Raw genomic sequence first — 12,086 nt, forward strand, 5'->3', positions numbered from 1 at the left:
CCTCCTCCCTCTCCCTTTCTTTCCCCGCCAGACTTAGCAGATTGGGGCTCCATCCTGTATGACTGCCCCACAAGAAGCTTTCACCTGTGGGAAGTAGGAGGAGACACAGGGTGGGGCTGGACCCCTCTTCCTAAGCCATCTTCCCACAGCAGGGGCTTGTGTATAAATGGCCCCAATACAGCACCCAGGGGCATCTCCCGTCGTTCTGTGAAAGGTGCTGAGGCTCAGCCCCTCTGTCTCTTTGCATACATCTCTGCCCAGAGAAATCACAGATCTTCAAAACCCAGCGCTGACATTTCATTTGGCTGCAAGGCCTCCACAGACACCCCCATCTGAGCTGGCACTTCCCTCCAGGGGGACACACTCCTCAGCCTATGGCAGAGACCCTTGCTATCCTTCTGGAGGAGACCTTAAGCTCCTGGGATAAGAACGTGTCATTTCTGTGGTCTGTCAAGCACGGTCTTACAGCACAGTGCTGAGACGCAGTAGAGGAAACTCAGCAGGAGTTCAGGATGCAAATGGGGACAGATCTTCCTCTACTTTCATCAGGAAACAGGGCTTCTCCCTTGGAAGAGTCCCTGATGCTGGGAAAGACTGAGGGCAGGAGGAGAAGGGGCAACAGAGGATGAGATGGTTGGATGGCATCACCGACTCGATGGACATGAGTTTGAACAAAGTCCGGGAGATAAAGAAGGACAGGGAAGCTTGGTATGCTACAGTCCATGGGGTTGCAAAGAGTCAGACACGATTTACTGACTGAATAACAAACAAGGGCTTCTTCTCAACTCAAATTGAAAATGCCACTTCCCTCTCTTCTGAGGAGAGGAAACTGATCCTTCCTCTCCCCACACCCTGAACGCTGAAGCTAAACTTTTCCAGCTGTTCATGCTCGCTGCCTCCATGCTCTCGACTCACTCCAGCCGGCTTAGATTCCTACATGCAGCGATCAGATCAGCGGAGCTCACCAGTGACCTCCACAGATGACCCCTCCATCCACTCTTCTCTCCCTGGAGCCCCTTGAGTGCGTGCCTGCGACCCACCGCCTTTGTGGCTTCCACGGCTCACTCTCTGGTTTCCTTTTTCCCTTTTGCATTTTCCTTGCTGGCACCTGCCCCGTCTCCTACTTGAAAATGCCGGAGCCCCTTGGGGCTCTGGTCCAGATTCTCTTCCCTTCTCGCCCCTGCACTTTTCCCTAGATTGTGTTACATCTATGTGCTTTCTGATGGAGCTCCCCAGCTGGTGCTAGTGATAAAGAACCTGTCTGCCGACGCAGGAGACCTTAAGAGGTATGGGTTCAATCCCTGGGCCAGGAAGATCCCCTGGAAGAGGGTATGACAAGCCACTCCAGGATTCTTGCCTGGAGAATCAGAGGAGCCTGGAGGGCTCCAGTCCACAGGGTCACGCGGAGTCGGACACGACTGAGCAACTGAGCATGCCTGCACATGCTTTCTGATGACTCTCCTAAGTCTCATCTCTAACTCACACCTGTCCCAGACCCTCCTGGGATGCCCCTTCCTAAGCCTCTGAACATGCTGAGACATCAGAGCCAACTCCACGATGAGCGCCCTGTACGGGATTCTGCACTGGCATCTTGGCACTACTCTACTGTCCAGGGCGGGGAACCATCTCCTTAGGATTCCCTTCCCTGCACGATGAGAGCTGGACCAGAGGAAACACATAAGAGATTTGTAAGTGAGGCAGGGGCTATTACCCTTAGATGGTCAGACATGGGGACAGACAAATGCAGAGGTGCCCAGAAGGAGCTGGTTGGCCCTACCATCCCTGCGTGCACCCACCTTTTTTTCTGACCACCCTGCTGACAACAGAGGCCCTGTGCCCACTTCTACTGACCTGGATGTAGTCTTGCTGACGTCCCTGAGTACCCCCTTCATCTCACTGAGCAGCCCGCTGGGCACAGCTTCTGGGGAATTTCCCATAAGCCTCAGCCTGCCCACCTGAACTGATACTTCTAGGGGTGTGGTGACTTTTCTCCAGTCCTTTATCTCACTTCTTCCAGATCCCAATTCCCCAACTCCACCACACTACATAAGTTCTATTTCCTATACTAAACCCTGTACTTCCAAGACATGTGGGTGCTGTTTTCCTGACTAAACTCTGACAGATATATACACTTCCAGCCCTCATCTCCTTTCCCTCCACATCTCTTACCTTAGAAATGACAAACTCTATAGAAACGCGATGGTAAATTCTTGACCTCCCCCGTACTCCTACGTCAAAGTCTCCTCGTGACCATAAGGCTAATAAGGACAGAAACCACTCTGGTTTTGATTCCTGACTTATCCATAGCTTGAGAGGACAGTATTGAATGAATGACTCAGTGAATGAATGAATGAACCCTCAAGGTCCGTTCATTTTACCATATCCAAAACAATGGCACCCCACTCCAGTACTCTTGCCTGGAGAATCCCATGGAGGGAGGAGCCTGGTAGGCTACAGTCCATGGGGTCGCAAAGAGTCGGACACGACTGAGCAACATCACTTCAAACAACTAAACAACAAAGACAAAACATCTCTCAAACCCTGCCCTAGTTCAGACCACCCCCATCCTTCTCTCTTTGGTCCCTCCTATAGCCTATGAGGAAAAAGAGATTTGGGGCTGGGGTCCTTAGAACCACGTGGACTCAGAGAGTGCTCAGGTATAAAGAGGAAACAGGCCCATCCATAAAGGGCTGGCTTAGACCCCAGGAACTGAGTTCTGACTCCCGTAGCCTTTAGGACTGTGATGTGATCAGTTCCCTCTGAATGAACTGTGTGACTGGTGAACTCTGTTTAGTTTAACGAGTGCTTTGTAATTGGGACCTACACCCAGTCTTAGATTTCTGTTCTGCACCTAGGCTATGGCTCAACTGTATTCCATTCACCATAAGAGGAAACTGCCTGGACCTCCTCTGCTCTGAGATGTGAAAATCCCCTTTTGAAGAGGGGCTTCCCTTGATCGGACCATGATCATGGCCCTATTGGAATGGTACAGAAATAAGATGCCTTTATCTCAGCGACTACCCAGTCCATATGGTCCAGGTGAGGCGAACGTGTCCAGGAAGGCACCATCCTGTGAATGGTGTGAGTGAACGGCGGGGCCAAGCCATCCTGGGATGTGCAGCCAAGGCAAGGGGAGGGGTGAGAGCACAGAGCTAGGGAGAATGGGACAAGAATGGACCCAGGGCAGGCCGGGGTGGCCGGACAGAGATGAGGCACTTGTTGGGCTATAGGCGCTAGGAGAGGGGAGAACGGGTCCATGACCAGTGACGATACTGGCTTGCCCTGGTGCCAAGGAGAGAAGCTGGAAATGGATGTGTGTGCATGCTCAGTCGCTTCATTCCTGTCCGACTCTTTGCGACTCCATGGACTGTGGCCCACCAGGCTCCTCTGTCCATAGGATTCTCCAGGCAAGAAAACTAGAGTGGCTTGCCATGCCCTCCTTCAGAAGATCTTCCTGACCCAGGGATCAAACCCATGTCTCTTGCATTGCAGGTGGATTCTTTACCCACTGGCCACCTGGGAAGCCCCCTGAAAATGGATGGGTCCTTCCCAAAGGACCTAGGCAACTCTGTACTCATTTATTCAGATTAAACCTATTTGAGAGGAGCTGTGAAAGAGGCTGGGGAGGAGGTAAGCACTAGTGATCTGAGTGGGAACTTGGATGGGTTTCCCTCTTGGTTACAAGAGTCAGTTCAACAGGATGAACAGAAAACGCAGGTGGTCCCAAGGCCTAGGATACAGGCTGGAACATTCCTAGGACCCTGCCCACAGAGAATCCAAGGGTAAATGTTAAGCTTAAGTCCGATGGCAAGGGATGGAAAGGGTCCTTTATTTGGGCCCAGGTGATACAAGAGACAGCAGATCGATCTAGAAACTTCCCTTCAGATGTCCCAGTGTGGTGGAAATAATTATCCCAGGGTGCATAATTGGAAGAGAGGACTTTCCAGCACTGGGGCTTCACTCTACGATCCCAAGCGAGCAGGGAGGAGTAGGACAGGCCTTTGCTGGTGTTGACCAGGCACACAGGTTAACTGAGACCTGCAAGAGCCCGACCACTGGGAAGCCTGACAATGTAGAGACAACCTGGGCAGCACAGACTCAGCGCACATGAGTCGGCGCAAACTCCGGGAGACAGCGAAGGACTGGGAAGCCTGAAAATGCAGAGACAACCTGGGCAGCACGGACTCAGTGCACATGAGTCTGAGCAAACTCTGGGAGACAGCAACGTACTGGGAAGCCTGGCGCGCTGCAGTCCACGGGGTCGCAAAGAGTCAGACACGACTGAGCGACTGAACAGCTGCAACCTGGGCATGAGGGAAGGAGAGGCTCGATGGTGGGGATCTGATTCTCCCCCTGTGTGTACATCAGTCCAGAATGCAGGTGGACCTTGGCAGCTGCCTGCAGATGGTCACGTCCTGCATAAAGCGGCAGCCCCCTGGTGCTGTCCTTGGTGGCCCCCAATATATTTAACTATGAAGAAAGCACATTAGGCTCCAGGAGAGGAGTTTACCATCCCTGACGTGGCAAATGTCTGGTTTTCCATCTGCATGGCAAAGGAACGTCTTCCCAGGCTGCCATTCTCTGGGGGAGAAATATGTGAGAGTTGGAGTCTCTGCCTGGTACCGTGCGTGGGGTGGCAGGACCAGGCTTTCCTGCCCTGAGAGATCTCAGTGATAACTAGATGGCCCCACTACGCACAGAGGAGCTGGCCTGACAAGACTGGGAAGCAGTGGTGGTGGACCTGGCGAACAGGGAGGGATTTGCTTGGAAATTCTACGAGAATTTATCCTACAGGCAGACTTGCCCGGGCATAGAATGACATAAGTCCAATTCCAGTCACAACCGTGCCTGCAAGAACTAAAGTTTTCATTCACCTGAATGCCCATCAATAGGGGTTGGTTAGATACACTCCAGTAGGCTCACACAACGGAAAATTATGCAGCTGTAAAAAAGGTGTCAGCATGCTCCTTACACACTAACATGAAAAAACTCCATGATAAACTATTAACAACAACAAAAACCCACAAGTAACCAGCTACAGTACAAAGCAGATAACCAACAAGGACCTCCTGTTCAGCATAGGGAACTAAATATATGTGCACATTTTCTGTGTACTTTTTCTATACACTTTACTGAAAATAAACACAACTAGAAATCAACTATACTTCAATTAAAAATAAACGAAGAAGCTATTGAGAAAGTAGCATTGACATATATACATTACCGTGTGTAAACAGATAGCTAGTGAGAACCTGCTGCATGGCACAGGGAGCTTAGCTGGTGCTCTGTGATGCCTGGAGGGTGGGGCAGGGGTGGAAGGGAGGGGGTATATGTGCATATATAACTCATTCACGCTATTGTGCAGCAGAGACTAATGTAACATTGTAAAGCAATCATCCTCCGATTAAAACAGCAAAAATGATGACAAACAGTAAACAAGCTACAGAATAATACCTGGAATGTGCATAAAAACCCAGGAGCATATACAAGAAACTAATAATAGTATTTACCTAATGGGCAGAGTCGTGGACTGAGCAGCGGGTGAACAGGAGAGAGTTATGGAGAGGAGGAGTTCCCACTCCCTCCTGTTTATACTTCCTGGTTCTTGAGCCACACAAATGTACCATCTATTTAAAAAAATTAAAAAACTCCAGAAGAAGAAGAGCACAGGCACTGAAAATTCTACTCTTGTTCTACATCCAGCCATTAATTTAAATTGAGAAATGTTTCTATTCACATGCAATGATGGGGATAAATAATTACAATAAAGCTGTAGACCATAAAAATAGAAAAATGACTCTCTCGAAGCTAGGATTCATTTTCCCATTGATGGAGGAAATCATTAGCATGCTATTTTGACAGCTCATATTACACGTACAAAATATTCCTCAGTAGTGTTTCTGAAGTATCTGGCAAATAAAGTTGTTTTTGTTTGGCTTTTTCCCTCTGTATTCAATACTGAGGGATCAATTCTACTAACTGCACAAGTAAAACTAATCTCTAGGTTGAAAATGACATTTCTAAAATGGCAACCCACTCCAGTACTCTTGCCTGGAAAATTCCATGGATGGAGGAGCCTGGTGGACTACAGTCCGTGGGATTGCAAAGAGTCGGACACGACTGAGCAACTTCACTGACTTCACTAAGGGGACAGACAAGGGGGTGATGATGTTCTTTGTATTTCGAGCCTGTGAAAACTTGAATGTTTCTTTCTCAACATCCTGAAATACTGATTTGGTTTTCTTTCTGAGATGTATTCAGGTACCAGGACAAAAGGGCTTCGCTGGTGGCGCAGTGGTAAAGAATCCACCTGCCAACACAGGACACGTTGGTTCCATCCCTGGGTTGGGAAGATCCCCGGAGGAGGGCATGACAGCCCACTCCAGCATTCTTGCCTGGGAAACCCCATGGACAGAGGAGCCTGGCGGGCTACAGTCCATGGGGTCTCAAAGAGTCGAACAGGACTTAGCGACTAAACAGCGACAAGCAGGGACTAAAGGCGATCTCTACGAGAGGCAGGACCTGAGTCCTGCAGTTCAGAAGGGGGTCAGGGCGAGTGCTGACACGCGCAGCGTCCTGCCCTGCTTCTTCCTGATGCCCCAGGTGGCAGAGGCCCGAGACGGTACAATAGCTGGCACGTCTTCCTTTGAATGGTAACACACTCCCACGTGTCCTAGACTTTCATGGGATCTTTTTACTTTTCAGCGAAGTTCCTCAGACCTTCTCCTGTCGTTTATTACTGTCTTTTTGCAGCTTAGAATCTCTCCACCTCACTGGCCCAACCCCAGCCAGTATTCCCAGGTGAAGACCTCAGAGCCTGTCACAAAGAGCATCAGCAGCAACCTATGTGCCTCTAGGCAGAGGGGAAATCGAAACACTGCAAGAAGAAACGCACTAGCTTGTTCCCTGGCAGGGTCACTGGCTGAAGGATAATGGCCATGGAGGAAACTCTGCCATGAAAGCGAGACCTCTGTCCACCCTTCGCCCTGGTAACCTGCAATGGTCTCCTGCCGAGGGGCGCGGAAAGGGCTGCATTTTGGGGAGCACCAGGCTCACTCCCTGCTCCAGCATCCTGAGGGGGAGGTGTGGGCAGAGCCCAGGGGAGGGATGGAGCTGCAGCTCAGAGGGATATCAGGCCCCCCCTCTAGATTCTCCTCTTCCCTGACTCCGAACCAAAGCTCTGCCCGAGTCACCAGGTTCAAGCCTCCCCGTCATCCTGTGCTCACACTCACGCTCACACTTGGGTATGGCATCCTATCCTCCAGGCAAACACCCACGCATTCCCCGTGGACGAAGGCCAGCCCTGAGACACGCCGGCCATCCTGAACAAGGAGCCCCCTGCACGCATCCAAGATGGGGTAGCCACATCCCCTCCCTGCCATAGCACCTACTCGCGCTCTGTTCAAACCCATGCTCGATAAATCCCTGTGGCCTGGAGCGGGGCACAGATGAGTCGCCTATCCTTAGCCCCCCACAAGCTGCTGTGCCGGACTTGTACTGACTTTGAACATTCCACTGGTGGCTGACAGAAGCCTTTTTCTAAGTCAATTATTCAGTACATCAGAAGGATACAACTTGCAGCAGTCAATCAGCAGCTCCCAACATGCTTTCTGTTGGAATAATTACTTCTGGGAGTGAAAGGGGCAGAAACAATCTGGACAATATATTCCTGCCAAAGGAAGCTTAGAAAATTAAGTTGCCATCTTTTCCATCACTGCTCCTGGGCACGTGCAATGAGAATTAGAGATTGTATATCAAATGCAATTCTGGAAACTTCCATCACTATCACTCAAGGAGAAATGAGATCAGACAACTAAACACAAAACCTCAAACCAGGGCAGGAAGGAAAGTCTGATATCAGGAAACCACTAACACGAACCAGATCTCCTAACAATCAGAGTGATTTTGTCGGTGATTTATTCACGTCTAATTGAGTTAGGGGGGATTTTCACAAGTCTGGATGGAAGCTGTCAAGTGGGGAGAGACGAGCACAGATGAGGTGTTCGGTATTGAAATCTACAGTGGCCAGCCTACCTGCCTGCCAGTTGTGGTATTAGCACCTGAGTCTCCCTGAGGCACGCTGAGGTTGGCAGTTTCCAACCAGGCATGCGAAAGCCCAGGGCCTTTATCAGAGCCGTGGCTAACACTGGGAGTGCAAGGGTCCACAGCAGAACCTCATTTCTGGATGTGGGTGCCTAGTGATGGGCAAGTGATGGAGATGCAGGCGAACATGGGCCATCCGGTCTGGTGGAGCGGGGAGAGGTGCTGAGGCTTCTGCGGGGAACGGCGGGGGTGGGGGGTGGTCAGAGCAGCCTCGGAAGCAGTGAGGAGGTGCGAGGAGGCTTCTCAGCTGTGGATAAGGATGTGTTAAGGATTGTCAAGGGCTTAGGGGAAGACCTGCCCTGATAAACAGCATGCACAGAGGTCCAGAGGTAAAAGAGAGCTGGGTACGCAGGGGGCGCCCCAAGAAGCCTGAGTGTGTCAGTGGTTCTTCAAGACGGGTGTGGAGTGGGGAGGCTGAGGTTGGAGAGGCAGCAGGGTCAGATCGTGAAGGTACAGCATCCCAGCCGTGGCGCGCACACGTGGAGAGCTCCTTTCAGCTGGCGGGAAAGGCAGGCATACTAAAGAGAGACGTCAGAGGGCTGGGGAAGACAGTGAGACTGCCGTCCAGCAGACCCTGCGTTCCAACACCGGTGCCACCGCCGTCTATGTGACCTTGGGCAAGGATTCCTCTGTAATCAGGGGATAACACGTTCTTCCAAGGTTGTTGTGAGGATGAGTGAGATAATACACATGGGGCTGGGGATCCAGGTGACAGAATGGCTGTGCCCACACTGGGAGAGGACTCCAGCGGATGCAGGTGGAAAAATACAGAAGGGGGAAAGCGGGATGAAGAAACCTCTAGCTTGAGGAAGAGTTTTCGGAGGGAGCGTGCAGACAAGAAGGGGAGAGGAAGAGGGAGTAAACATCCCAGGAATATAATCCACCCTTTTGGCATTTTCTCAAACTATTTGAAAGTATTTTGAAATTGCTTTTTGCTCCTTTTTGCTTGACGGCCTGAGATTCCTCTGACCTGGGACCACGAGTGACCTGTGAAAGGCCCTATCACCTGGCCCACACAGGCTCTCAGAGGAGCTTGCCAGTGTTGCAAGTTTCAGGGTTGTGGTTATTTTTAGGACTGAACTTTCACAAAAGCCCCTTTCCAGGGTACACATAGCTCTGTGACCCTAAAGCCCTTGTCCACCCACTGGAAGACAAGGCATCCAGAGGCCTGCCTCTGTGGGGAGAGCATAACTCCCATCCCAGCCCCGGGACTTTCTCATTCTCCACCTTGTAATTGCAGGGGGTATCACCTCTCTGCATCACCTGCACCCTAGCAGACAATATGAGGCCTCTGGTGCTGTGAAGAAGAGGCAGGTGTCTGGGGAATAAACCATGTATGTCCAGAGGGAATCGGAGATGCTTGCCCTCTGTTGATAATTGCATTCCACAGCTTGCTGCTTCAGCAGCCAGAAGCAAACCTGGGCCTGATTAAGCTCTTATTCAATAAGCCTCTCGTCCAGGGAAGAACAGGAGACACACATTTTTTAGACCTTTTTTTGGTCAGAGAATGCTCTGGAATAGACTGCTTTGGTCTCAGGACACTAGCCTATACTGAGTCAATGTCATTCTCATCACAGCACAGTAACCAAACTTGATTTATAGTATAGCTTTCAGATATTAAAGAGTCAATGAAATTGTTGTCATGAAAAAAAATAGCTTGTACTTTTATTTTAACCATTTTCAAGGTCCCATCTCTTTTTAAAAATTCATTTCTACCCACTTAAGGAAACTGCCTTATCATCTACTTTAAAAAAATCAGTCCTTGCCCCCTCCACCCGAGGGTGATTTATTTTCTCTGTAGAAAAATGTTAATAACTGGCCAAGGATCTAAATGTTAAATGTAAGGAAAAATGAGGTCTTTGGAAATGAAAACAAATGATACAGTTTTCTTCCTTCAATGAAATAGCTGCTCCCAAAAGACACACAATAAGCAAAGGGGAGAAACAAATGATATCAACTCTAAGTTCCTTGAAAGCAGCCACTCAAGCCTTCTTGTGTTTCTTTCCATCTCTGCATCTCCAGACATTTACAGAACACTTGTGGGCGCCAGGGCTCACTTAGGAAACTCACAGGTCAGGGCAGATGACAAACCCTTTTAACAGATCACTGCAGTGAAACGAGAAAGGTGCCTCCAGGAGAGACAGGTACCAAGACTGCAGAGGCAAGAAGCTCAAAGATAAAGGAGGGCAGGGATGGCTTCACAGAGGAGGGGGCATTTGAGTAGGGTATTGATGGATGAGTAGGAGTTGTCGGACTGGAGGAAGAAGTAGGAAAAGACCCAAGTTGTATGGGGAAAGCGGAATACCCAACCTGAAAGCAAGCACAGCTGAAGAGCATGGCAGAGGACAGACATGTGCTGAAGATAGAAACCCAATTCAGTGCCTAGACGTTATCTTCTAACTGATCAGAAAGGGTCCAGTGCAGTGTTACTTAGGAACTGAACAACTGGCAGTCCAGTGGTTAGGACTCTGTGCTCGCACTGCTGGGCCTGGGTTCAGCCCCTAGTCTGGGAACTAAGATCCTGCCAGCCATTGGCATGGCTGAAAGCAAAGCAAAACAGTGAAATTCATTCCAGGATGCAAGGGTGGCCCAATATTAGGAGATATATTCATACATCATGCTATGGACAGCAAGGAGCCCAAACCATCAACACTAAACATTCACTGGAAGGACTGATGCTGAAGCTCCAATACTTTGACCACCTGATGCGAAGAGCCAACTCATTGGAAAAGACCCTGATGTTGGGAAAGATTGAAGGCAGGAGGAGAAGGGGACAGCAGAGGATGAGATGGTTGGGTAGCATTATTGACCCAATGGACGTGATACGAACACAATCCGGGAGATAGTGAAGGACAGGGAAGCCTGGTGTGCTGCCGTGCATGGGTCCAAAAAGTCAGGCATGACTGAGCAACTGAACGACATGCAATATTACAGAAATCATTCTGGCTGCCATGGAGAAGACAGACCAGCAGGGGCCCATCCTGAGTTGCGAGGCCAGGGAGGCAACTGCCACACTGGTCTAAGTGAGAGAAGAGGAGGGCCTGCAGCAGGGCAGTGGGGTGCGGACGTAGAAGGGCAGGTACAAGGTGGGATCAGCAGGACTAGGCGGCCAGCCCCATAGTCTCAGGTTTTCATGCAGAGAATGTGGAAAGTTGCATGCAGGTTGAGAGTCAACTGTATAATTCATGTTGAGAAGGAAAAACCCCAAAACAAACACAAGAACAAAAAAGCAAACGGAAAGAAATGATAGTGGCAAGATGGAAAAAGGTGGGAGGCATCTAGCTGAGAAGATACAGGCAAAGGGAATCGAGTAGAGAAGATGCTGAATTAGTGTTGCATAGTCTCAGGTATGGAAGAGGTCTTCCCTGATAAATGGTTCCGACCTTTCTTTACATACTTCTGTTGATGGGGAACTCATTACCTGTGGTGTCATCCTGTTCCTAGCTTTGAATCATAATCTTTTCCTCTGGCTCCATACAGCTTCCTTTGAATTTTTACTCTGTTAAAATTGCTCAGTGACACTTTTTGGAGACCTAATTGATTTAGCGTGAAGCAGCTGGATGGCCTGGCAGGCCTCCTATCCTTCTGATGGAGAATTCTCCACCAGAGCAGGGCAGAGGCAGAGACGGTTCACAAGGCAGGGACACAAGCCACAGGACACATGTGGTTGCCCACTCTTGCCCCTGACCTGGGGTTTTAAGCTACTCCGGCTGGCTGTGCTCCCCTGCCCCATCCCATCCCATCAGAAAATCAGCAATACCGTGCTGTTGCAGCCAGCAAAGCAGGCAGACAGGTAGGTGATGCCGTCTGCCCCGCACACTGGAGTGAAGGAATCGGTTTGGCATTCACAGTTTTTATTGCAGGACGAGTAGGGGTCCAGGGCCGAGCCAGGTGTTGAGCTGGAAAAGAGAGGAGAGGTGGAATCCATCAGAGTAAGGTCATCTTCTTCTGGATCCCCATGGACAGCCCCCTGCCCTCTGGGG

General features: G+C 50.1%; 1 protein-coding gene across 2 annotated transcripts in view; it reads right to left on the reverse strand.

Moving 5' to 3' along the window:
* Nucleotides 1–12,086, reverse strand: part of SLCO3A1 (solute carrier organic anion transporter family member 3A1) — a 375,012-nt gene that overhangs the window by 27,355 nt on the left and 335,571 nt on the right. For both annotated transcript variants that reach the window (XM_052659400.1, XM_052659399.1), the window contains exon 7: nucleotides 11,864–12,002. In XM_052659400.1, coding sequence (XP_052515360.1) covers nucleotides 11,864–12,002 — 139 coding nt within the window. The remainder of the gene's footprint in view (nucleotides 1–11,863; nucleotides 12,003–12,086) is intronic.

The sequence above is a fragment of the Budorcas taxicolor genome, chromosome 21 (assembly GCF_023091745.1).
Source record: "Budorcas taxicolor isolate Tak-1 chromosome 21, Takin1.1, whole genome shotgun sequence".
Classification (NCBI taxonomy): Eukaryota; Metazoa; Chordata; class Mammalia; order Artiodactyla; family Bovidae; genus Budorcas; species Budorcas taxicolor.